Below are 27,114 nucleotides of genomic sequence, written 5' to 3'. Positions count from 1 at the left end.
TACATTCGGCACGAGGGTCAGCGCCTCCGCCGGCCGGGTGGGTCGGTGGAGGGGCCTCTCCCCTGGTCCTACCGTCCCCGGTGGCTTATCCCTCCCTGGGCTTAATATTCGGCCGGAGCCGTCTGATGTTCTCACAGCTAAAAAAGGGTATTGTTTTAGCTGTGAGAACATCAGACATCCTGTATAAGATACTATTGGATGGAATAAACTGATTGTATCATGTCTTCTACAAAATTGGAATCTGTATTTTAAACATGTTTGTTGCTCGAATTGTATGTGGCAATTTATGTTCACTAAAGTGCACTGTGCATGGATAATATGTGAATGAATTGAACGTTTTTTTTATTATATTGTGGTCAAAATTTGCTAGAGTATTCCTATTTAACAACACATACAGCTCCCTTAGACATTCTGTGTTTTGTATTCTATTTTCTGTACTCCAGCTAACAGAGAGCACGTCTTAAGGTTGTAGCTCACATTTAGCGCAGAATTGGGTCTACACCACATCCATATATATATATATATATATATATACATTTTTTTTTTTTACATTGCAGTATTAGTCGTATCTCTTTACAGCTGGCTCAACTATGTTCCACCCTTTTCTCTCTTTCTCTCCTCTCTTTGCCCCTCTTTCTGCCTTTCTCGTTTTGCCCCACCCTGTGCCTTTCTATCTCTGTGCCTCTCTTGTGCTCTCTCCTCTTTACCCCCTCTCTCCTCTCTGTTCCTCTCAGTCTCTTCTCTCTTTGTCCTTCTTTCTTTCCTCTCTCTGCCTCTCTCATTCTGCCCCACCCTGTGCCTTTCTATCTCTTCGCCTCTCTTGTGCTCTCTCTCCTCTCTGTGTGTCTCTCTTTCTCTTCTCTCTCTGTCCCTCTCTCTGCCTTTCTACCTCTCTGCCTCTCTTATTCTCTCTCCCTCTCTCTCTAAACATCTACCGCCGGCTTCTTGCACCTGTTCATAGTCTCTCTCTCTCCTCTTTGTTGTTGGCTTCCTTCTCTCTCTGAAACTGCAACACAAACCTCTCACAGTGGGGGGTACATGTCCACTGCCAGCGGGTTGGGTAAGGGATACCTGCAGCTGGGATGCCGGCGGTCTCCACCCTCCACCAGTAGCAGCAGCTCTCCCAGCAGCAGTGCAGCTGCTGGGAGAGAGCAGTATCGGTTCCCATGCTGCATGAAAAGAGGACCTGCGGTGCTGCGACTGCCTCATTGATAAGCGAGGGAAGTAGTCACAAGCACAACAGGCACAGCCAGGGGTGGTGATGACAGGATATAGTGCTATGGATTGTATGAGGAAGGGGGCCCCAAATTGGTGCCTTGCTTAGGGCCTCATTAGGTCTAAATCCGCCTCCTGCCGGCCGTCTCGAAAGCCATTACATCTGGCCTATGGAGTGAATTAGTTTAAAAAAACAAACAAAGGGGAGACACTGCTGATATGAAGGAATGAAGAATCTAACAAAGTCACTGGGGAATTCCAGAGTGGATGTGGTATATGCACATTCTCGTAAATTAAGCATTGCTAGGAGTTGAACTTAGAGGCAGATTTTTGTATAATTGTTTTTTGTTTAATAAAGCTTTTATCCAGTATTGGGCAGTGAGGTGCTGCGAGATCAATTGCTGGGGGGCACTGGCTGGTATAAGAGTCAGCTTTACACACACATATATGATCCTGATTGTTCTCACCCCAACAGCCCAGTTTATTGCACAAAGTTGTAGGTAAGAAATAGTGTAACACTGGCTCCACAGTCACATGTGCAGAAATCCCGAGATGAGGCATGATCACGTGCCAAAAGTCTGGCTTTAGATGCATGTGTGAACGGGGATGTAGTTACAGTGCTGGCACTCAGGATCCTAGCGGTCAGGACACTGATGCCGGAATCCCAACCACTGACAATGCCGCCAGCCAGAATCCCGGCTAACAGGGGCTATTCCCACTCGCGAGTGTCCACAACACCCATAGGGTGGTCTTCAGATTGCTGGCTGTCGGGATCCTGGCGCACAGTATACCAGTGCCGGAATCCCGACACCAGGCATACCAACACCTTTTCTCCCTCTTGGGGATCCACGACCCCCCTGGAGGGAGAATAGATAGCATGGCGCGCATAGCACGCCATCGTGCCCGCAGCGAGCCCACAAGGGGCTCATTTGTGCTCAACAAGCTGTCGGTATGCCGGCGGTCGGGATTCCGGCACCGGTATGCTGGCCACCGGGAGCCCAGCCGCCAGCATACCATACTACACCCCACCCATACAGTGCGTATAGAACCTGTGGCAAGCGGCATTCTAGCGGCTGGGATCCCAGCGTTGGTATACTGACCGCTGGGATCCCATACCAAACATGTGTGAAAGGGGTATTAGAGAGTTATCAGTGAGCAATGACAATACCTGGCCGAGATGCTTTTCCATTATAACTGAAGCACGAGGTTTTGTTACCGGTGCACTTCATGGGTTTCTGTGTACAGTTAAGACTATCCTGAGCAAAACAGGAGTCACACTGATATCCATTCTCTGTCATATTTTTCCAGGGCACTAGTCATTGGAAGACAAGCAATTATTACAAAGTATTGCAAATACCAAAAGCAGGTAAAGATATTGGGGGGCAGATGTATTAAGCCTTGAGAAGGGATAAAGAAGTGATAAAGCAGTGATAAGTGCAAGGTGATAAATGCACCAGCCAATAAGCTCCTAACTGTCAATTTACATATTGGAGTTGGTTGGCTGGTGCGTTATCACCTTGTACTTACCATTGCTTTATCACTTCCTTATGCCTTCTCCAGTCTTAATACATCTGCCTCATTGTGTCTCCAAATAGAAATTCTAATAATAATAATAATAATAATAATAATAATACTATTTTGGAGCGGATTTGAACAAAAGAGTTTTTGTGAAGGCAAAACAACAAACACTCTTGCGGGTACACATAACCTACAGTATACTGTGAAATGATTATCAACTGTGAAAGTTTACTTTTATTTCTATATCCTTAAAAGGAAAAGTGAGAACAATTTGTGATGTGGTATACATGGTCTATACCATAAAGTTACTGTAGTATCAGGGCCTTAACTCAGGGGCGTAGCGAGGGACGTTCCGGTGGAGCGCAAGCTCCAGGCGCCGGAAACTTCAGAGGGCGCCTAGCAGCGCTGCGGGCAGGCCCGGCGCTACCCACTTAGCACAGTCTGCAAAATAGGGAGGCGCAATGACGGGTGCTCTCCCTGCTCTGCTGCCGCTATGCCTGTCACACTGCATGACAAGCAGCGGCGCTGGCAGCAGAGGGATGAGAGGGGGAATTAGAACCTATATGACTCACTGTGAGCAAACAAGCAGCAGCAGGGGAAGTCCCTACAACTCACAGTGGTGCCGAGCCTCAGTCTCCTCCTCCCTGATCTCAGCAATGGGGTCAGAAGATCATGTGCCGAGCTGTGATTGGAGGAACTCGGCACATGCTGATTAGAAGAGCCCCTGATTGGAGGAGCTGTCACATGCTCCTCTGACCCCTGCTGGAACATGGAGGATCTCACAGCATGGCCCCTGTCTGTGAGTATTAAGCCTACCTCCTCTGTCTCCACAGTAACTGCTCCTGTCTCCATAGCTCCTGCCTAACTCTGCCACCTCTCTATGCAGCCTCTGCCTCTCTCACACTGCTACTGTACATGTTTCATTCTATGTAAAGTCTGTGCACAGTATCTGCCCCCCTCACTGCCCATCATCTGCCCCCTCTCTCCCCAATATCTGCCCCCCTTGCGTTCTTTCCCCAGAATCTGATGCCCCTCCTCTCTCTGGCCAGCATCTACTCACCCTCTCCTTTCTCTCTCTGGCCAGCATCTGTCCCCCCTCTCTCTGCCCAGCATCTGCCCCCCTTTCCCCAGCATCTCTCTGCCCATCATCTGCCCCTCTCTCCCAGCATCTGCCCCCCTCTCTGCCAAGAATCTGCCCACCTATTCTCTCTCCACAGCATCTGCCCCCTTCCTCTCTGCTTTGCATCACCCCCCCCTCCTCTCTGCCACCTGCATCTGCCACCTCTTTCCCCAGCATCTACCTACCCCCCTCTCTCTCCAGCATCTGCCCTCTTCTCTTTCCAGCATCAGTCCTCACCTCTCTCTGCCCAGCATCTGCCCCCCTTTCTCTGCCCAGTATCGGCCCCCCTTTCTCTGCCCCATCCTCTCTCTGCCCAACATCTGTCCCCCTCTATCTGCCCACTTTCTGTTTCCCCCCTCTCTCTGTCCAGCATCTGCCCCCCCCCCCTCTCTCTCTGCCCAGCTTCTGCCTACCCTCTTCTCAGGATCTGCCCCATCTATTTTTGCCCAGGGCGGGAGAAGGAGCGCCGTGACATGAGCTTACTCCAGGAGCCATAGCTCCACACTACGCCTCTGCCTTAACTAGAGTGGTACAAGCGGTGCTCTGCCCACAATGCAGGTGCACTGTTGTTGGAGGCGGCTGCTACGTCATTTTGCTCAGCACCCGCTATGATGTATATTACTAATATACTGTACTTCTCAGCAGCGTGCGTCCAGCACCTTCTTTTTGTTTGCAACCTCAGTTGTGCCTGTGTAAGTCAAGCTCCACCTCCCCCCCCACTCCCTTATTCTGAAAGGAGTGACTGCCATCAGATATAGCTGTGGAGCAGTTCCATGGTATAGTGCCACAGGTAAGGTGGTGATGATGATGGTTATGCACAGCAGCTTTGGGGGGGAAGGGTTGATGATGAATGATGAGGAGGAGGAGGTAATATAAATAATTGACACTACTGTGAGGTGTAATGTGAATAATAGACACTACTGTGTGGTGTAATGTGAATAATGGACATTACTGTGAGGCGTAATGTGAAGAACGGACACTACTGTGAGGTGTAATGTGAATAATAGACACTACTGTGTGGTGTAATGTGAATAATGGACATTACTGTGAGGCGTAATGTGAAGAACGGACACTACTGTGAGGTGTAATGTGAATAACAGACACTACTGTTAGGTGTGATGTGAATAATGAACACTACTGTGAGGTGTGATATGAAGAAGAGACACTACTGTATGGTGTAATGTGAATAATAGACACTACTGTGAAGTGTAATGTGAATAACAAAGACTACTGTGCAGTGTAATGTGAATAACGTACACTACAGTGTGGTGTAATATGAATAACGGACTCTACTGTGCGGTGTAATGTGAATAACGAACTCTACTGTGTGATGTAATGTGAATAACGGACACTACTGTGCGGTGTAACGTGAATAACGAACTCTACTGTGCGATGTAATATGAATAACGGACACTACTGTGCGGTGTGATGTGAATAACGGACACTACTGTGAGGTGTAATGTGAATAACTAACTCTACTGTGCGATGTAATGTGAATAATGGACACTACTGTGCGGTGTAACGTGAATAACGAACTCTACTGTGCGATGTAATGTGAATAACGGACACTACTGTGCGGTGTGATGTGAATAACGGACACTACTGTGAGGTGTGATATGAAGAAGAGACACTACTGTGTGATGTAATGTGAATAATGGACACTACTGTGCAGTGTAATGTAAATAGCGGACACTACTGTGCAGTGTAATGTGACTAATGGACATTACTGTGAGGTGTGATGGGAATAATGGACACTACTATGCAATTTACTGTAATGTGAATTGCTACTATTCTGTGGCCACACATATTCTCCATACAGTCACTCTCTATTTTAAATATGTGGTGTGTGTGGAACCATTTCTTCTGGCAAAGGGCACTAAAATGTCTACTTACAGCTCTGTGTAATTTTACTCCATGTAGTGTGAAAACAACATAAATTTTAAAAAATATGCAGCTACTTTTGTCTAATACAGGCAACAATATGAAAAATGAGTCTCTGATTATATATCAATATTTAGCAAAAATTGCTGTACATAAGAATTGTCTAGACTCTTTCTATAGATTTACATATTAATTACCTGACAAATTATCACAAATAATAGCACTTTTGATCCCATCAACCTGGATCATGTTTCAACACAGTACTTGTTTGGACAACCAGTGTATATCAAAGCCAATAATATGTGAGATTGCAAAGATCACTGGGGTACAGGTATATGCAATTGCGGTTGAATTGCCGAAAAATGTCGAAAAACGGGTCATTTTCGACACAAAAAAAATGTCGAATTTGATCCGACAATTCAATACAGTACTTTTCGACAAAAAACCTGCCGTTTCATTTTCGACTTTTGGCAATTCGACATTTTTTCAATTCGACATGTCTGCAATGTTAAAATGCGGCTTTTCGACAAAAGTATATTCAGTTGAAGAATGTCGATTTGACAACAGTGCTTTTCGACAGTCATTTCGTCAATTTCATTCCGCCTCATTTTTCTGTCATGATCTAATAACATTTGTTAAAAACATGTATTTTTTGGTGCTTTTTTATTGCTAATAGCATATCTATTTATATTTGAAGGGATTATCTACTTGGTTTGTCTATTTGAGAGCCACAAGTATTATTTAATCGATTTTAAAAAGAATATATATATTTTTTTACTAAGTACAATAATATGGAGAGATCAGTGCATGTTTTTCAGTTAGAAGGGGTATGCAACGGTTAAAAATCCAGAAAAAAATGCGTGGGGTCCCCCCTCATAAGCATAACCAGCCTCGGGCTCTTTGAGCCGGTCCTGGTTGTAAAAATACGGGGGGAAAATGACAGGGGTTCCCCCGTATTTTAACAACCAGCACCGGGCTCTGCGCCTGGTCCTGGTGCCAAAAATACGGGGGACAAAAGACGTATTGGTCCCCCATATTTTTAACACCAGCACCGGGCTCCAATAGCCAGAGAGATAATGCCACAGCCGGGGGACACTTTTATATTGGTCCCTGTGGCCGTGGCATTAAATCCCCACCTAGTCACCCCTGGCCGGGGTACCCTGGAGGAGTGGGGACCCCTTAAATCAAGCCCCCCCCCCTCCAGCCACCCAAGGGCCAGGGGTGAAGCCCGAGGCTGTCCCCCCCATCCAAGGGTGGCGGATGGGGGGCTGATAGCCTTTTGTGTTTGAAAATATATATTTTTTGTAGTAGAACTACAAGTCCCAGTAAGCCTCCCCCGCAAGCTGGTACTTGGAGAACCACAAGTACCAGCATGCGGGGGGGAAACGGGCCCGCTGGTACCTGTAGTTCTACTACAAAAAAAATACCCAAATAAAAACAATTCACACACACCGTGACAGCATAACTTTATTACATACATGCACACCAACATACATACATACATACATACTTACCTATGTTGACATGCATCTGAGCTGTCAGGCGGCGCACTCGAGATACAATCTGTATCCAATGGTGGGAACTTTGCAGTCAGCGGTAGACCGCAAGGTTATGTGGGGTCACTCTTGTGGTCTACCGCCGACCGCAAAGTTCCCACCATTGGATACAATGGAGCGCCTATGCGCTACATTGTATCTCGAGTGCGCCGCCTGACTGATAGCTCAGACGCGCACAACCAATCAGGAGAGTGCCATGACGTGGCGCTCCCTGATTGGCTGAAGGGACCCTCTTTGACAGCAGTCACGGGGGGTCCCGCCAGTCGGGGATAGGGGTCCCATGTGTAAACATGGGACCCCTTTCAGTGCACGGATCGTGTTTTTCATTTTTTTATTTTGCCAAGTACGTGGATTACAAACAAGAAGAGGACCGATCTACACTAGATTGTTGTGAGTATAATTTTATTTACAGGTACCCCATGGATTCTACGTGGAGAAGGGGACCGACTCTTCGTGTCAACATAGGTAAGTATGTATGTATATTTGATTTGCATGTATGTAATAAAGTTGTACTGTCACAGTGTGTGTATTGTTTTTATTTGGGTATTTTTTTTGTAGTAGAACTACAGGTACTAGCGGGCCCATTTCCCCCCTGCATGCTGGTACTTGTGGTTCTCCAAGTACCAGCTTGCGGGGGAGGCTTGCTGGGACTTGTATTTCTGCTACAAAAAACAATATTCTTTTTTTTGACACAAAAGGCTATCAGCCCCCCATCCGCCACCCTTGGATGGGGGGGACAGACTCGGGCTTCACCCCTGGCCCTTGTGTGGCTGGAGTGGGGGATCCCTTGATTTAAGGGGTCCCCACTCCTCCAGGGTACCCCGGCCAGGGGTGACTAGTTGGGGATTTAATGCCACGGCCGCAGGGACCAATATAAAAGTGTTCGCCGGCTGTGGCATTATCTCTCTGGCTAGTGGATCCCGGTGCTGGTGTTAAAAATATGGGGGACCCCTACGTCTTTTGTCCCCTGTATTTTTGGCACCAGGACCAGGCACAGAGCCTGGTGCTGGTTGTTAAAATACGGGGGAACCCCTGTCATTTTTTCCCCGTATTTTTACAACCAGGACCGGCTCAATGAGCCCGAGGCTGGTTATGCTTAGGAGGGGGACCCCACTCATTTTTTTTCTGGATTTATTGAACACTTTTGTGCCGTCCATGAAGTCGAATCCAAGCCGCACACTATTCGTCATTTGGTCCGTTTTTTGACAGTGGTACTGTCGAATTCGTTATTTACTGAATATGTTGAATTCGGGTCCCGGCGGGAGAGTTTCGCCTGTCGAATTGTGTCGAATCCAAAAACGGTCGAATTCCAGCCAGAATTCGACCACAATTGCATATACCCCTGGACTAATAATGGCAGATGTTATAAGACTTGTAGAGAGATAACCAACTAAATGGCGTCTTACTCAGGATTTAAGGGCCTTGAATAAGATAGTGGAATTGCATTTTCCAGTGGTGCCTAATCCAGACACCATTTTGATGCAGATTCCCACAGACACTACATACAGATGGGTTCATTTTTATCTTGACCATTAATAGGATTAACTGAGACTGGCCAGTCGGACTTAATCCCCTGCTGTATTGTTCTCTGTATTGTATTGCAGCTGAGAACAATAGATGAAGGGTTTATGTTAATAAATCATGTTGTGCCTAGGCACAGCAAACTAGCCAAGATAACCGTGGACCCATCTGTATTTCATGGTTATAGATCTATGTAGTGCCTTCTCAGTGCCAATACAGATGGAGCCACACTAGTCGTGGCTCTGTCTGTGACTAGGTGCGACCACGCCTTTACGCTGTGAGCATCTCTGTCTGGACGGGCGTGCGCGACCAGATGGAGATGCACCCCATTCACTTGAATGGAGAGAGTCTCCATCCAGGTGTGCGCGCCTATGAGAATGAGAAGCAATGAGAATGCAATGAGAAGTGGCTCTGTGCACTCCCGGTGTGACTAAGCAGACGGATCACCTAGTCACGCCGGGAGTGCACGCCTGCATTCTGGCAGGCAAAGATAAAGGAGGCTCCATCTGTACATACTGATTCTCAATACCTGTTTGCTTTTACCTTTAAGGGAGTTCATTATACCTGGAAACGATTAAGTCAAGGCTATATAGATAGCCCAAGTATGCATTCGCAATACCTGCTAAATAATCTGAAATCTTTTGTACCAACAGCTGTCTCAGTCCTTATCCAGTATGTGAATGACCTGTTGATGTGCTTCAAATCATTTTGAAGCATCGGTGTCTGATAACAAGTCACAAGTCACAAGGAGTCAAGCAGAAACAAGTCACAAGGTGTCGCAGGACAAAATTCAGCTGTGTACTGACAAAGTTAAACATTTGTGTCATTACTTGGCACCAGGCCAAAGACAGTTAGACCCTCAGAGGGTGGAGCTGATGGTAAAACATCCATTACCTAGAACACAGACAGATGTGCGCGCATTTCTAGGCATGTCACAATTTTGTAGGCAGTGGATACCTGGGTTTAAAGCCACAGCTGCATTATTCTTCAGTCTCGTCTTAAAGCCACAGCCGCAGTATTCCTCAGTTTCGTCTTAAAGACACAACCGCAGTATTCATCTGTCTCGTCTTAAAGCCACAGCAACAGTATTCATCAGTCACGTCCTAGTTCCTGTAAAACTCTGCTCTTTCATTCCCCAGTCTGGATTACAGTTGTGTTACCAGTTATATCCAGTATCAGTCTTGTCTTAAAGCCACAGCTGCAGTATTCTTCAGTCTCGTCTTAAAGACACAACTGCAGTATTCATCTGTCTCGTCTTAAAGCCACAGCCAAAGTATTGATCAGTCACATACTAGTTCCTGTAAAACTCTGCTCTTTCGTTACCCAGTCTGGATTACAGTTTTGTTACCAGTTATATCCAGTATCAGTCTCATCTTAAAGCTACAGCTGCAGTATTCTTCAGTCTCATCTTAAAGACACAGCCACAGTTTTTAGTTCATCTTCAGCCTCATCTAAAAGTCACAGCCATTGTTCTACATACAGTTGCGTTTCCAGTTATACCGGTACCCAGCCTGGTTCACAATGTGGTTTTCAGTCTCATCGGTAACCAGCCCGGTTCTCAGTCTGGCCAGTAACCAGCCCAGTTCCAGTCTCACCGGTAACCAGTCCGGTTCGTCTTCAGCTCTTTCCCCAGATCTGCGCAACTCCAGATAACCTATTTCATAGTTACACAAACACCTACTTCTGTGACAGTATATCCAGTTCATTCTCACCAATACATTCACCATCCTGATATCAACACCAAGTCCCTGGTGATCCAGTGGTCAGGATACAGCTCCCTCTGCCGAGGCCTGGGTTCGATCCCCGGTCAGGGATTGCTCCTTACTACTTCATCTCACTGATTCCCACAGACCAGCCAAATATACACATAGTCCTCCAGTTACCCGCACAGACTTCATAAACATGCCAGGTTCACAAAAACCACAGTCATGACATACTGTAAATTGCTGGATTTGAGATAATCTACAACTCTTTCTTTTGAAGAGTGTTTCCATGAATTTCCCTTTTACTGAAGTAAGACTCACTGGTATGTAGCTGTTTGCCTCTTCCTTACTCCCTCTTTTGTGCAGTGGGACTATGGGGGTAATTCAGACCTGATTGTAGCAACAAATTTGTTAGCAGTTGGGTAAAACCATGGGGGTCATTCTGACCCATTTGCACGCTGTTGTTTGTCGCAGTGGTGCGAACTGGTCATTTCTGCACATGCACAGCAGCCGGCCAGTGCTGGGCAGTGATTATGCTGTCAAAAAAAGCAGTTGCAGCAGCGACCGCAAGAAGATTGACAAGAGGAAGGTGTTCCGGGGCGTAAACTAACCATTTTCTGGGAGTAGTATGGCGAAGGCAGGCATGTCGAAGCATTTGGAGGGTGGATGTCTGACGTCAAATCCGGGACCTTCAAAGCTGGATTCATCGTACAGGGTAAGTAACACTCACCCTGGTCTTGTTCTGCACAAAACTTTTTTTTGCGTAGCAGGGCTGCACAAGAGATCGCAGTCTTGCTATGCAAAAAAACACTCCCCCATAGGTGACGTCAAGTTGATCACATGGGCTGCAAAAACTCGGAATGACTCCCTATGTGCACTGGAGGTGTGGCAGATGTAACATTTGCAGAGAGAGTAAGATTTGTTTCTGTGCAGGGTAAATACTGCTTGATTTATTTTTACATTGCAATTTAGATTTAAGTTTGTACACACTCCACCCAAATCTAACTCTCTCTGTACATGTTATATCTGCCCCCCTGCAGTGCACATGGTTATGCCCAACTGCTAACAAATTTGCTGCTACGATCAGGTCTGAATTACCCCCTATGTTCACCCTTTTCCAGTACTCTGGAATTACTCCTGTAGCTAATGACTGGTTGAATAATTCTGTTAATGGTGCTGCCAGCACCTCTTTAAGTTCTTTTAGTATCCTTGGATGTATCCTATCTGGCCCCATAGATTTGTCCACTTTCAGCTTTGAGAGTTTTGTTAGGACCTTCTCCTCTGTAAATGTACTTAATTTTCCTGAATATCCCAGCAACTGAACTGTGGCCCCTTCGCCTCTCTTTCAGTAGTGAATACTGAGCAAAAATAATAATTAAGATGATCTCTGCCTGTCTGCGTAGTGCTGCCTGACTGCATAGTGCTGCCCAGTTTAGGATTGTGGCCAATCTCTAGTTAGGGTACGTGGGCTGAACCCCTTTATAAATACATATAGTAAATACTGCTAGTGCATGCATGATAATGTACCAGATTAGTAACGCAATGCTGTCACAGGAGTAAGTGTTAGTGCACTCTGGGATTCTTCCGATGGTCGGGAAGAGGAACTGGTGTCATGACGGAACTGGGGTGGTCGGATGTAAGTCTTCTTCATGCAGAAACTCAATATAACTTAACCATGAGCTTCCCGGAGTGGCTTGGCACTGGAGAGGAAGCTGGAGACTTTGAACCGGACTGGTTACTGGATAGGACTGGACAAGATCGGTTAATGAGTAATCACAAAAACAATGGAAAAAGCCTTGCGCCCCTATAGCAAACAGTAGCATCAGATTTCAAACAAAAAGAGAGTACACCCGAAACTCTAGGAACAACTTGAAAAACAAAAGGTTTGACACTAAAGCTGTAAGGAGGCTAATGATGTATAAGAAACTTTGGATGCAAAGTGGAAGAAATGATTCACACTGAGATGGAGAGGTGGATTCAATTATCTTCATTAGCTGCAAAACACTGTGTTCTTTTCTTATTGGAATGGAACTTACATTGCGTTCCTTCCACGAATGCACATAAAGGTATCTTTCACTCAGCTCAAAACTTCTATACTTGGAACCTAATCAGTTTTTGTGGAATCAGATTTGCTAAAGGGAATTGGAGGGTAAAAAGTTCGGAAGAAACATTGGCCAAATTAGAAATGCGAACTATTTATGAGTTAAAGACACTTACACTGCACGGCCTGAACATGGATTTTGAGACAAAATGGTTCTTGTAAAATATTCTTTGGGTGAGATTCAAATGATCTCCGTTATCGCGCATATTGCGCCCATAGTAATCAGGTTTAGCTGTGTAAAGGGTTGGATGCCTCGCTACTCCGGAAGTAGCAGGATGAAATAATGATACAACATCCCTGAGGGCAGAAACAGAACGGGTGTGGAAATGGGTGAAAAGAATTGAATCCCGCCCTTTGTATGAATTTAGTTTACCACTGTGTACTAACAGAATTTCTTTATATGTATGTCTGTCGATATTTTCATGATCAAATGAGCTGTTTACAGGTGCACCATTCTAATGGACTGCGAACTCGATATGCCATATTTGGAAAAGGATATTAAGATCATACATCCAGAAAATATAATATCCATGCTAATGTTTGTATATGCTATATCATGTATGGATATATAATCCTCAAGCCAGCTAAAACAAAAATATATATTTTTTTACGGCATATATTTTTTTTTACCCCTTTTTATAAATCAACCCTTTTTTGTTTGGGACAGTATATGTCCATTATGAAGATCATACTAAGTTTGTAGCAGGCTGGTGGATTAAATACACATCTGAAAGAAACCATCTTATGTTGTATGGATATCCTGTTTTTGAATATGGATTCAGTATTTCTTTATACCAATAGTAAAGTGGATCGGGACTAATGTTACTATCGGCCCAGGGGAGACTCACGGGTGGCCGTTTTGAGTACTCAATGAACTTCCCTGAGTCCTGCTATGTTGGCAGGTTTTTTAATTCGATACACGTGTATATTTGGATACATGTGTAATAAATAAAAAAATGGAATTTGTTTAAAAGTGATACATTATGTTTTACTTGTATTTATACTTTGTATTTGATGCTGTAAAGCTGTTTTCAAGCCTGTTGATTGGCTGCCAGTAGTCACGTGGTATCTGCTCCCGAGCATTATATCGGGCGCAGACTTACTTTTAAAAAAAAAATATAAGAAAAACTTTTCTTAAAAAACTTTTATAATAATATTAATAAATCCCTCTACACCGCCTTTTATAAATGCAGGAGGATGTAGTATACTATTTTTACTAGAAGTAGGAATGGGAATGTATCTACGATTTTAAAGGGTTAATTCCGGAGTATTTCTCATTTTAAAATAATGAAAAACTATTCCATTCTAGCTAGTCACTAAAACTGGCACTAAATCAAACTAGGGTTTGAAAAGAAGCTAAAATGAGAATTGTATTGTGCCGAGATAATATGATCAGGTGTTTTTAATGGAAGGATGTCATGTGACGGGAGTGAGGAGGGATAAAATCCCTGCTCTGTTAGTGGGACAGCACTTCTTGACATAGGGGATAGTGATCCCAGAAACGTATTGAAGCTGTCCGTGTGAGGAGGAACGTGTGTATCAGACTAATACCCAGGAGCAGTGCTTAAAGTGGTCCTAGAGAGGTGGTGGAACTCACCCCCCTCCCCACGGTGCCCATGTAATAAAGGTATTGCGCGCGCCGTAGGCACGCGCAGCAAAAAGGGGGGGGTGGCCTCAAAAAAGGGCGTGGTCACACAATAGTAATAATGCCCACAGTAGTAGTACCCAAGTGGAAATTTTGAAGTGGAAATTTTGAAGTGGGGGTATGGAAAAGTGAAGGGTGCAATTATGTGCACTCCGAAGGCGCGCGCACTCCTGACAAGGGGGCGTGGCCACGCAAAATGGGGCATGCCCTTCAGTGTAGTTTACCACACCATATACCCCTTATACACATTATGCACCACAATAGTAGGACCCCTTTCACATTATACCTCACAGTATGAGCCGAAATTCACATTTATACCACACAGTATGAGCCACATTCATATTACACCACACAGTATGTGCCAAATTCACATTACACCACACAGTATGAGCCAAATTCACATTACACCACACAGTATGAGCCGAAATTCACATTACACCACACAGTATGAGCCGAAATTCACATTATAGCACACGGTATGAGCCGAAATTCATATTACACCACACAGTATGAGCCGAAATTCACATTATAGCACACGGTATGAGCCGAAATTCACATAATAGCACACGGTATGAGCCAAAATTCACATTACAGAGTGACAGGGAGAGTGACAGCAGGGACATGGAAAGTGACAGCAGGGACATGGAAAGTGACAGCAAGGGAATACAGTAGGGACTAGGGAGAGAGAAAGGCAGCAGGTTAGATTACCTGTTTAGCAGCGGCGGTGGTCTGCGGTGCTGTGGATGAGTAGGCTGTGGTAGGCGTGACGTGGAGGAGGCTGTGGGCCTCGGAGACAGTGCGGCGGAGGAGGCTGTGGGTGCGCAGAGGTCCAAAACTGCTGCGGACCGGCAGCCAATCAGCGACAGATTTGAACTAGTAGCGCCGCGGTCACAGGAGCTCGATGCAGCGGCAGGGATAATAAAGCCGGCCTGGTCCCAGATCCGCTGCAGCTGGGAGTCTGGAACCTGGGCTTCCAGTGCGGCGGCGATGGTAGGGGTGGAGCGACGGAGGGCGGACCGGGAACGCAGCTTCTTTGTCGGCCCATACAGTAATGCCCCCAGCAGTAGCACCCCTTATACAATGCCCACAGTAGTAGTGCACCTTATGCAATGCCCCCAACAGTAGTGTCCCTTATGAAGTGCCCCCTTTACAATGCCCTCATTAGCTGTGCACCCCATCAGTAATGCCCTTAATGGTAATGCCCCTGTGTAGTATTGCCCCTAGTCGTTTAGCCCCTGTAGTTTAGCCCCAGTAGTCATGCCCATACTGGTAATGCCCCTGCAGTTATGACCCCAGCAATTTACTCCCCCCCCCCTTTAGTTTAGCCGGTAATGCCCCCAGTAGTTTTGCCCTCATGTAGTTTGCCCCATGTAGTTTATCCCCCAGTGGTAATGCCCCCTGCAGTTGTGCCCCCAGTTGTTTAGCCCCTGTAGTTTAGCCCCCATGTAGTTTGCCAAAGTTAGTAATGTCCCCAGTAGTTTGCCCCCTTGTAGTTATACCCCCAGTAGTTTAGCTCCTGTAATTATGCCCCCTTGTAGTTTAGCCCCCAGTAGTAATGCTGCCAGTAATGCTGCCAGTAGTTTGCCCCTTTGTAGCTTGCCCCCTTGTAGTAATGCCCCCAGTAGTTTGCCCATTGTAGTTTGCCCCAGCAGTAAAGCCCCCCAGTAGTTTGCCCCCAGTACTAAAACCCCCCAGTAATTTGCCCCTCTGTAGTTTGCCCCCAGTACTAAAGCCCCCCAGTAGTTTGCCCCTTGTAGTTTTCCCCAGCAGTAAAGCCCCCCAGTAGTTTGCCCCCAATACTAAAGCCCCCCAGTAGTTTGCCCCTCTGTAGTTTGCCCCAGTAGTAAAGCCCCCCAGTAGTTTGCCCCTCTGTAGTTTGCCCCAGTAGTAAAGCCCCCCAGTAGTTTGCCCCTCTGTAGTTTGCCCCAGTAGTAAATCCCCCCAGTAGTTTTGCCCCTCTGTAGTTTGCCCCAGTAGTAAAGCCCCCCAGTAGTAAAAGCCCCCCAGTAACTAGCCCCCAGTAGAAACGCCGCTAGTGGTACACATATAGGAGGGAGGGGGGGGAGGGAGGGGGGGGGGAGCATCATACTTACCAAGCCCCGCTCCCGCCGCAGACCTCTCTCGCCGCCCGCTCCTCGGCACTATGGGAGAGACGTCATGACGTCTCTCCCATAGCGCGCACTGACAGAGCCGGAAGCCTCTTCAGTACTGAGCTATGGCTGCCGCTGCGGAGAGGGAGACGGGCGCCCGCTGGTAACGCGATCTCAGCGGGCGCCCGGCATCTCCCTGCAGCGCCGCCCGGGACATCGGGTTAGGTGAGCCGGGGGAGGCGGAACTGCATTCCGTCTCCTGGTGGAACTGACGGAACGCAGTTCCGCCCCGTTCCGGCTCACTTTAACCCCTGCCCAGGAGGATTTGGACTTTTTCTTGTCATCTTCACTATGAATCCGAGTTTGCAGCCAAGACGTATGTGTGAGCCCAAAACGCTCCAAGGGATCTGGCACACACTGACATTCTCTGCTCCTGTTTTGTGATTTTATGTGGAACCCTGTTTGTTATTAAATTCCTTTGAAAAAATCCTTATGAGGATCAACGTTTCTGTGATTAGAAAAACCAAAGATACTGTTACATGCACCCGTGACAAAAATGATATGTGTCATCTATCTATGATATCTCCCTGTTGTATTCCAAGAATAGAAGTTTTGAGCTGAGTGAAAGATACCTTTATGTGCATTCGTGGAAGGAACGCAATGTAAGTTCCATTCCAATAAGAAAAGAACACAATGTTTTGCAGGTAATGAGGATAATTGAATCCACGTCTCCATTTCAGTGTGAATCATTTCTTCCACTTTGTATCCAAAATTTCTTATAGATCATTAGCCTCCTTACAGCGCTAGTTTCAAACCTTTTGTTTTTCAAGACCGGTTAATGGATAGGACTGAACAGGGCTGGTCACCGGAAAGGACTAGACTGGCCTGATTACCGGTATAACTGGCAGCACACAACAATCCAGGCTGGCACCGGATATAACTGGTAACACAACTGAGAGCCGGGCTGGGTACCGGTATAACTGGTAGTGCGCTGCAATCCAGGCTGGTACCGGATATAACTGGTACCGCAACTTCAGAACCGGGATGGGTGCCGGTATATCTGATAATGCAACTGGGAACCGGACTGGATACCGGTATTACTGGTGGTGCACTGGAATCAGGGCTGGTACCGGATACAGCTGGTAACGCAACTGTGGACCGGGCTGGGTACCGGTATTACTGGTAGTTTACTGTGAACTGGGCTGGGTACCGGATATGACTGGCAACACAAATTGAGAACCGTGCTGGGTGCTAGTATTACTGGTAGCGTAACGGAGATTTGGACTGGTATTGAATACAACTGATTATACAACAGAATCCTCCAGGGATAAACAGAGAACCAGCATGAGCCTGACTGTAGCTGGGGAGCGATGATATCCAGGCGTCGAGGCTCTGCCCAGCACTTCCTTTAAACCTCCCGTCCCACTCGCATTGGAGCAGGAGGTCACATGACCTGCTGGACCCTGTGCTTGGCCTCTATGTTCAGCTAACCGCTGGGACAATGGCTGCGACATAGGCCCGCAGCCGCCACCGGACCCAAAGACAGAGGTGCAGGAAGGATGCCTACCTACACTGCAGCCGCCAAACATCCGCCGCACACCAAGGGAGGGATGCAGCAGTAAGCGCGGCAATCACTGCTTCATGACAAATGCACTGTAGAAAATACACCATAGGGGGTAATTCCAAGTTGATCGCAGCAGGATTTTTGTTAGCAATTGGGCAAAACCATGTGCACTGCAGGGGAGACAGATATAACGTGTGCAGAGAGAGAGAGATTTGGGTGGGGTGTGTTCAATCTGCAATCTAATTTGCAGTGTAAAAATAAAGCAGACAGTATTTACCCTGCACAGAAACAAAATAACCCACCCAAATCTTACTCTCTCTACACATGTTATATCTGCAGTGCACATGGTTTTGCCCAATTGCTATCAAAAATCCTGCTGCGATCAACTTGGAATTACCCCCATAGTCCTGTACAGTATAAGGTAACATATGTATAATTATAGTGCTATTATTATTATTATGAGTGCTGCCTGTCTGCATAGTGCTTCCTGACTGCGTAGTGCTGCTGCCTGTCTGTGTAGTGCTGCTGCCTGTCTGACTCTGTATGTTACATTCTTGGTTCTTTTTACAAAGAGGTGTAGTGTAGCAACTCCAAAGCACCAGAATGTGATGCTGAAGTAATGGCCAGGTGTGATGGTAACCCCTAGCAACCTACCTCCATTGTTTCACCCGCGTGGTCAGTTCGCGCCTGCGAGACTATGGTTTCTTGGGCCTCCGGCAGCTGCGTTTGAAAGGCGGATTAAGTCTGCCCAACTCCGATGCCCCTAGGTCTTAATGTGAGACAAGGCGTGAACCGAGACGGGATAATAACAAGGGGACCTCTAATTAAACCAAACTGAGAGCTAGGGGCTACAAAGAGACCTAAAACGAAATGTACATGCGGCACAGCCGCCAGGATAAACAACAACCAAGGTAATGCTGTCCACACGCCGACACAATACTGTTGTGTACCGGCGGTGACAGCGTATGCAGAACCCTCTGCAAAACACCAGTAACTAGAATAACTAAAGAATACAGCGGCCTTGGCCGACGGACGCGGCAAAGCCGCTACTCACGAAACCGGTACAAATACTGGCAAACGGACAGGAACCCCCAATGTAGCTGACACAGGCTCTCAGGACCGGAGGACAGGCAGAGTTCCAACGACTGAGCAGTGGACACCAAGGAACAGGATACGGGTTCAGGATCATGAACAGCCACTGGACTTCAGGACAGGAACGCTTCAAGGCAAGAAGCTGGATCAGACACTGGATCAGACACTGGATCAGACACTGGATCAGAATGCTTCAATGCTGGAAGCAGCTAGACAGAAACTATCACCGGCGTCTGTGTAATGCACTGATACAGAATATAACAGGCAGCCCTCCAATAGCTGCAGAGAACCTAATTAATTATGTTGTGCAGCTGCCCTGCTGCACAACTGACAGGTGCAATTAACAGTCAGGTGAGGCTAAACACATGGAAACAGGCTGCAATTACACAGACTCACCACCGGCAGCAAACAAGAATCTTCTAAACCAGAGCAAAGGGAAATCCTGGCCTGCAAGAGAACTGTAACATGAAATACATGACAGGAATGAACCACTGCTTGTGATTCATAACCAAAATGCAAAACAGGAATGAGCCACTGCCGTGGCTCATAAAACTGTATAGTGCTGCCTGACTGCATAGTGCTGCCTGACTGCATAGTGCTGCCTGTCTGCGTAGTGCTGCCTGTCTGTGTAGTTCTGCCTGTCTGTGTAGTGCTGCCTGACTGCATAGTGATGCCTGACTGCATAGTGCTGCCTGACTGCATAGTGCTGCCTGTCTGCGTAGTGCTGCCTGTCTGTGTAGTGCTGCCTGTCTGCATAGTGCTGCTTGTCCGCATAGTGCTCTCTTTCTGTATATCTGCATAATGCTGCCTGTCTGTGTAGTGCTGCCTGTCTGTATAGGTTTGCCTCTCCTCCATCATTAAAATATTTTTACCAGTTCTGAAACATTTATGTGCTACATTGTTCCCTTGTGGAGACATGAGGCACACTGAGATATGAGGCACACTACTATTGATTTGCCATTGACCCCTCACATGTTTTGTACACATTAGCCCATGTAATATTAATGCCACTTTTCTGTAAGCAGATTTACAGATTGATGAGTAGAATAAGTGAAATACTCACCTTCAATTAAACCACAATTGCAGTTGTCTCCTGTGCAGCACTCAGTGTATATATCTAGGTAAAAGCCATATGTATCCAAACCATAGTAATTGCCGCAAGTCATATTACCATTCAAACATCCTTTCTTCACTGTGATTATCAAGTCATCATCTGGGAGAAAAACAAAGAGCAACATCTTGTAGATCTGCTGTAAATCGCTCTGTAACTTGAATCTAATTGTAGGCCTAATTCAGACCTGATCACTGTTGTGTGAATTTGCAGAGGTTTGAGATCAGACAGTCGCCGCTCAGAGTGAAAATCCGCCCTGTGCATGTCTGCATATGCAGTGCAAAAAACGTTGCAAACGCCGGTCAGCTGCAAATCCATTCGCAACTCACTCACCATCGAATGTTTTTTCCAGTCTGTGCGTAGCCCAGGACTTACTCCTACAGTGCGATAGAATCAAGCTGATCGGGCCAGAGATAACATCACACACCCGCCATAAAAACGCTTGGGAACGCCTGTGTTTTTCCTGACACTCCCAGAAAACGGCCAGATACCCCTCCCAGATGTTGGCTTCCTGTCAATAAAACCGCATTTGCAGAGCGATCAAAAAAGACGCAGGATTTTTTCACAGTTTGGCCTCGCGCCTGCGCATTACGATCTGTATGCCCGCGCAGTCATTTGATAATGGCCACCGTTCGATTTTGCACATCGATCTGGTCTGAATAAGGCCCTGTATTTCCTTTCCTGTTAAAAAGCAACATTATTTTGTGTAACAATTGTAAAATAAGGGAAACTATGGGAACATTCCTCAGACACGTGTACACCATATAACAACATGTGTAAAACAGTTCTAGTGCAGGTCATACACCAAACACACACTTGGGGAGAGATAATCAGCTCCCATCATCTTTGAAACACATATATAATGGCAAACTGCTCTAATCAAACTGGTAACATTCCTCAGGTGCTGCCGGAGGGGGTTACTTCTAGACAAGAAAAATAAAAGGATTTTTCCCACGCACTCTGTGGGCTATTAGTAACAAGAACTGTATACTATATAATAATAGAAAATGTAAAGCTCTTTGTTACATATATTTTGCAAAAAATATGATAAACCCCCAGGCCACTTCACGGCGGCTCTATTGCTGGAGGTCCCTCCACCAATAGAGCCGCCGTGAAGTGGACTAGTCTTATCATATTTTTTGCAAAATATATGTACTGAAGAGCTCTAAATTTTCTATTATTATATAGTATATAGTTCTTGTTACTAATAGCCCACAGAGTGCATGAGAAAAATCCTTTTATCTTTGAAACACAGCCTTTAAAATGATAGAAAGTCATATGTTGGTATATGTATGTATGTATGTATGTATATATATATATATATATATATATATATTCTGCATACATACACACACAACAAAATACCCTTATCTCGTGCCTGATTAGTAAGTTAGCTGCAACTCTTGGAGGAACCTCTGTTAGTAGGGACCAAAAAATAGATAAACACAAACGCATTTCCAAAGTGCGCATACAAATAGTAGAATGAGATTAAGTTATATTTAAAAAATATTTTTAAAAAATTACACTTAATTATCCATAGAGATGGTAATTTCTCTTAAATATATATATATATATATATATATATATATATATATATATATATATATACGGTTTCCTTATAGATATGCCATTCCTCTTATGTTGCTGATCCAATCCAGTACCAGGTAGAGAGGCAAGAGATTCCCTCACACCAAAAAAGAATCACCCAGAAAAAGGTCAGCTGGCCAGTTATTAAAAGATAACAAATTTATTCACAATATTAAAAATATAATTCATAAGAAAACATCGAAGGTGGCAGAAGAGCTACAAAAGCAGCGGGTGAGGGACACCATTTTTTTTTACTTTTCTGATGCCCTTTTGCTGCAGACCAGAACCGGATTAGGGTAGGGGGCCTGGGGGTAAGTACCCCAGACCCCTTTCCTAAAAGTGCCCCTCCGCCACAGATTGGAGCTCTCACTGATCTGCGGTGCTGCAATCTGCGGGGGCAGTGAGTGGACTTGCTATAGTCTGCTGTGATGTCGGGTGTAAGGGTGTGGCGTGTATCGGCCATGGTCCTTGAAATTCTTAGGACCCTCGCGCAACTACCCATTAAGCCCATTGGAAGAAACAGCTCTGTGTGGTTAGGGTTAGACAGTAGGGAGGGGGTTAGGGTTAGGCTGCAGGTAGGCAGGGTTAGGCTGCAGGTAGGGGGGAGTTAGGGTTAGGCTGCAGGTAGGGAGGGTCAGTGTTAGGCTGCAGGTAGTGATGGTTAGGATTAGGCTGCGGGATGGGATGTTAGGGATATGCAGCTAGAGGGGAGGATAGGGTTAGCCTGTGGGAGGGGAGGGTTAGGCTGTCAGAGGGAAAGGGTTAGGCTGTGGGATGGGGGGCTAGGGTTAGGCTGTGGTGAGGAGGGTTAGGGTTAGGCTGCAGGTAGGGAGGGTTAGGGTTACGCTGCGGGAGGGAAGAGTTAGGCTACAGGTAGCAAGGGTTAGGGTTAGGTTGTGGGAGGGTTAGGGTTAGACTGTGGGCAGGGAGGGTTAGGGGAAGGGGTATGGATAGCATACAGTACCTACTAAAAAAAATTGGGATTCTGACAGTCGGGATACCGCTGCCGGTCCTCTAACTGCTGGCATCAGTGGTGCAAGTAGAAATATTTTCTTAGTGGTACAGAGTGCCGAAAAATGGGCGTGGTCATGTGTTGTGAGGGGGCGTGGCCACACGCTGCTAGTGAGAGTGGCTACATGACACTAGCGGCGTGGCCACACGACAGCACCTTTTTTTAAAAAAATCTGGAGGCAAGGCTAAACATATATACTAATGCCTCCAGTATAATAAAAATATATAGTGATACCTCCAGTATAATAGAAATATATAGTAATGCCCCCAATTTAATAACAATAGATAGTAAAGCCTCCATTATAACAGTAAAATACAGCCACTGTCGCACTCCCAGTAACCCTGACAAAGTGGGAGGTGCCGTCATGCTGCCAAGCACCATGGTCTTGTTGCTTTGTGGCACATTATAATTGTGGTAATGGCAAAGTGTGTGGCAGGTGGTACTGAGTACCCGCTGCCAAATTCTTATGGGTATTCCATAGCCGAGCGTACCCGCATACTTGCACCGTTGGTTGGCATTCTGACTTTGGGGATCCCATACCCAATCCACCATATGTGTAGACAACTAATATTACTTTTTATGTCTAATACAGATTTTGTACACTATCCAAATATGTTTTGATGGCAAATTCATATTCTGTCTCCTGGAATTCACACTCTCAGTAGCACCAGAGACATATAAAGTGAAAAAAATGGCTTAGAGTAAGAAAATCTTTAACACAAATGTATTCTGTGAATGTCAAAAACATGCATTAAAGTTGAAAAATTAGACCTTATCTGGACATCAGGGGGTATACTTACTAAAAGTCAATTTGGGTTGATGTTGATCGATTTTTATTTATTGTTTTTTTTTTTTTAATTCATTTTAATTTTTGATTGATTTTGTGTTTCAGGGTCTAAATCACACATTTATTAACTGATGATTTTTGAAATCCTGTTAAAAAAATATGCCAAAAAGCATATGTTAGTAAATGTGGTAATCAATGTATTTACTAAAAATCAAATATGTGTAGATTTTTGGTCGATGGTTGGTCGATTTTTGTTTTTCAAAGTCTAAATTCCACATTTACTTATAGATGATTTTTGAATTTTTTTTAAAACAATGTCAAACATCATCTGTTGGTAAATGTGTGATTTAGACCCTTAAAGACAAAATCAATCAAAAATCATCCAAACATTGATCAAAATCGACTTTTAGTAAATATACCCGCAGGAGTAACCCAAGATATGGGAATGTTACATATTTCTTCAGCTAAAGTCGTATGACAATTGGTCATGAGCCACATCTATATTGGATTTACAAAAAAGAAGGGCCCCAACGAGTGCACTAAAGTTATTAAAGTACCTAAAGAGGCTAATTTAAACCTGGGTTTAATTGCAACATTATATTTTCAGAGGTTCATTGTGTTGTAATGTAAGCTTTATACCTATAGAAGTACATTCTGCTATATACTGAATACATAACAAATATGAATAGTAAGCAGTTTATGATTTACTCAGAATACATCAAACCATTATAAATATCTGTATGTCATGTTAATGTGATTCTCGCATGAACGTGTTAGCGGTTACTGAGAAAAGGTCAGCTAAAGGGGCCAGTGGAAAATAAACACCACTATTGGTTTCTTTAACTGTGTACTCTTGTACAAAATTCTTATTGCACCATTACATTCCAATGGTACCATTACACATGTGTTTTCCCAAGTAGGCCCATAAATACTTCGCAATACTTGGTTGGAGGCACACTGACAGTATTGTAGGTACCCCATATACCCCTGGGATTAAAGGGGGGGGGGGGAGAACATCTATTATCCTGTGTTTGGGAGAAAATCGTTGATTGTCATATGCTCCCATACATTACCAGTGTTTTGTTCCCATCAGATAGATTGGACAGATAAATCTTTAGGTGTGTACCCAGCTGGTATGTCAGAGCAGGTAACAAAGAAGCAGGTTACAATTCCTTCAATTTGGTTTTAACCTCAACTGTGAGATAACAATATGATGCCTAGCATAGTACTATTTAATAAAGGGCATTATTGTGTCTGGACTGCTTTTAAAATACTTAATCCTAATTACCTAAGCTATTATGTTCACCATAGACTGTACATTCATGCCTACTGTACATTTCTACTTGTTTTGTCAGAAAATTGCATAGACCACATGTTTTTCAGTACTTACAAACAGTGTTGTATTCAATCACTTTTGCACAGGTGTCTTCTCCATTTTTGCATTCACAAGACTCCCCTATACAGTCCGGAGCAAACGCCTTACAGGTGTTACAGCTCAGAGCTTTCCCTAAAGCAAAATGATGAGAAAGTATTATTTATGTTACAATTCTTTATATCACAGAGAAGGGCTGCAGCACTATATACAGGTCACTGATGCACTAAATTATTGTAACACTAAGGTAAAGCATTAACTAGAGATGAGCGGGTTCGGTTTCTCTGAATCCGAACCCGCCAGAACTTCATGGTTTTTTTCACGGGTCCGAGCAGACTCGGATCTTCCCGCCTTGCTCGGTTAACCCGAGCGCGCCCGAACGTCATCATGACGCTGTCGGATTCTCGCGAGGCTCGGATTCTATCGCGAGACTCGGATTCTATATAAGGAGCCGCGCGTCGCCGCCATTTTCACACGTGCATTGAGATTGATAGGGAGAGGACGTGGCTGGCGTCCTCTCCATTTAGATTATAAGAGACTGAGAGAGATTTACTGGAGCTGACTAGGAGGAGTACTGTTACTGTAGAAGTGTAGAGACTGAGTGGAGAGAGTTTACTAGTGAGGACAGTGCAGTTTACTTTATAATCCGTTCTCTGCCTGAAAAAAGCGATACACAGCACACAGTGACTCAGTCACATACCATATCTGTGTGCACTGCTCAGGCTCAGGCCAGTGTGCTGCATCATCTATTATCTATATATAATATTATATATATCTGTCTGACTGCTCAGCTCACACAGCTTATAATTGTGGGGGAGACTGGGGAGCACTACTGCAGTGCCAGTTATAGGTTATAGCAGGAGCCAGGAGTACATAATATATTATATAGTGAGTGACCACCAGACACACAGTGCAGTTTATTTAATATATCCGTTCTCTGCCTGAAAAAAGCGATACACACAGTGACTCAGTCAGTCACATACCATATCTGTGTGCACTGCTCAGGCTCAGGCCAGTGTGCTGCATCATCTATTATCTATATATAATATTATATATATCTGTCTGACTGCTCAGCTCACACAGCTTATAATTGTGGGGGAGACTGGGGAGCACTACTGCAGTGCCAGTTATAGGTTATAGCAGGAGCCAGGAGTACATAATATATTATATAGTGAGTGACCACCAGACACACAGTGCAGTTTATTTAATATATCCGTTCTCTGCCTGAAAAAAGCGATACACACAGTGACTCAGTCAGTCACATACCATATCTGTGTGCACTGCTCAGGCTCAGGCCAGTGTGCTGCATCATCTATTATCTATATATAATATTATATATATCTGTCTGACTGCTCAGCTCACACAGCTTATAATTGTGGGGGAGACTGGGGAGCACTACTGCAGTGCCAGTTATAGGTTATAGCAGGAGCCAGGAGTACATAATATATTATATAGTGAGTGACCACCAGACACACAGTGCAGTTTATTTAATATATCCGTTCTCTGCCTGAAAAAAGCGATACACACAGTGACTCAGTCAGTCACATACCATATCTGTGTGCACTGCTCAGGCTCAGGCCAGTGTGCTGCATCATCTATATATATTATATATCTGTCTGACTGCTCAGCTCACACAGCTTATAATTGTGGGGGAGACTGGGGAGCACTACTGCAGTGCCAGTTATAGGTTATAGCAGGAGCCAGGAGTACATATTATATTAAAATTAAACAGTGCACACTTTTGCTGCAGGAGTGCCACTGCCAGTGTGACTGACCAGTGACCTGACCACACTGACCACCAGTATAGTTAGTAGTATACTTATATTGTGATTGCCTGAAAAAGTTAAACACTCATCGTGTGACTTCACTTGTGTGTTTTTTTTTTTTTATTCTATAAAAATAAAACTCATTCTGCTGACAGACAGTGTCCAGCAGGTCCGTCATTATATAATATATAATATATACCTGTCCGGCTGCAGTAGTGATATATATATATTTTTTATATCATTTATCATCCAGTCGCAGCAGACACAGTACGGTAGTTCACGGCTGTGGCTACCTCTGTGTCTCTGCACTCGGCAGGCAGTCCGTCCATAATTGTAATACCACCTAACCGTGGATTTTTTTCATTCTTCTTTATACATACATAGTTACATAGACATCTTCTCTTTATCAACCAGTCTATATTAGCTGCAGACACAGTACAGTACGGTAGTTCACGGCTGTGGCTACCTCTGTG

The 27,114-nt window shown here is 45.0% G+C and overlaps 1 protein-coding gene across 1 annotated transcript in view; it reads right to left on the bottom strand.

Annotated features, from left to right (window-relative positions):
- The window catches only part of LOC134965197 (phospholipase A2 inhibitor and Ly6/PLAUR domain-containing protein-like), a 45,249-nt gene extending 20,238 nt beyond the window's left edge, over positions 1-25,011 (bottom strand). Inside the window, exons 1-3 of the mRNA XM_063941709.1 lie at positions 24,894-25,011; positions 20,070-20,219; positions 2,384-2,527 (exon numbers count right to left, since the gene is read on the bottom strand). Of these exons, the coding sequence (XP_063797779.1) occupies positions 2,384-2,527; positions 20,070-20,172 (247 nt within the window). The 5' untranslated portion in view covers positions 20,173-20,219; positions 24,894-25,011. The remainder of the gene's footprint in view (positions 1-2,383; positions 2,528-20,069; positions 20,220-24,893) is intronic.
- Positions 25,012-27,114: the final 2,103 nt, after the last annotated feature.

Source organism: Pseudophryne corroboree, chromosome 10 (genome assembly GCF_028390025.1).
Source record: "Pseudophryne corroboree isolate aPseCor3 chromosome 10, aPseCor3.hap2, whole genome shotgun sequence".
In the NCBI taxonomy this organism is placed as follows: domain Eukaryota; kingdom Metazoa; phylum Chordata; class Amphibia; order Anura; family Myobatrachidae; genus Pseudophryne; species Pseudophryne corroboree.
This window is presented reverse-complemented; position numbering and strand designations above follow the sequence as displayed.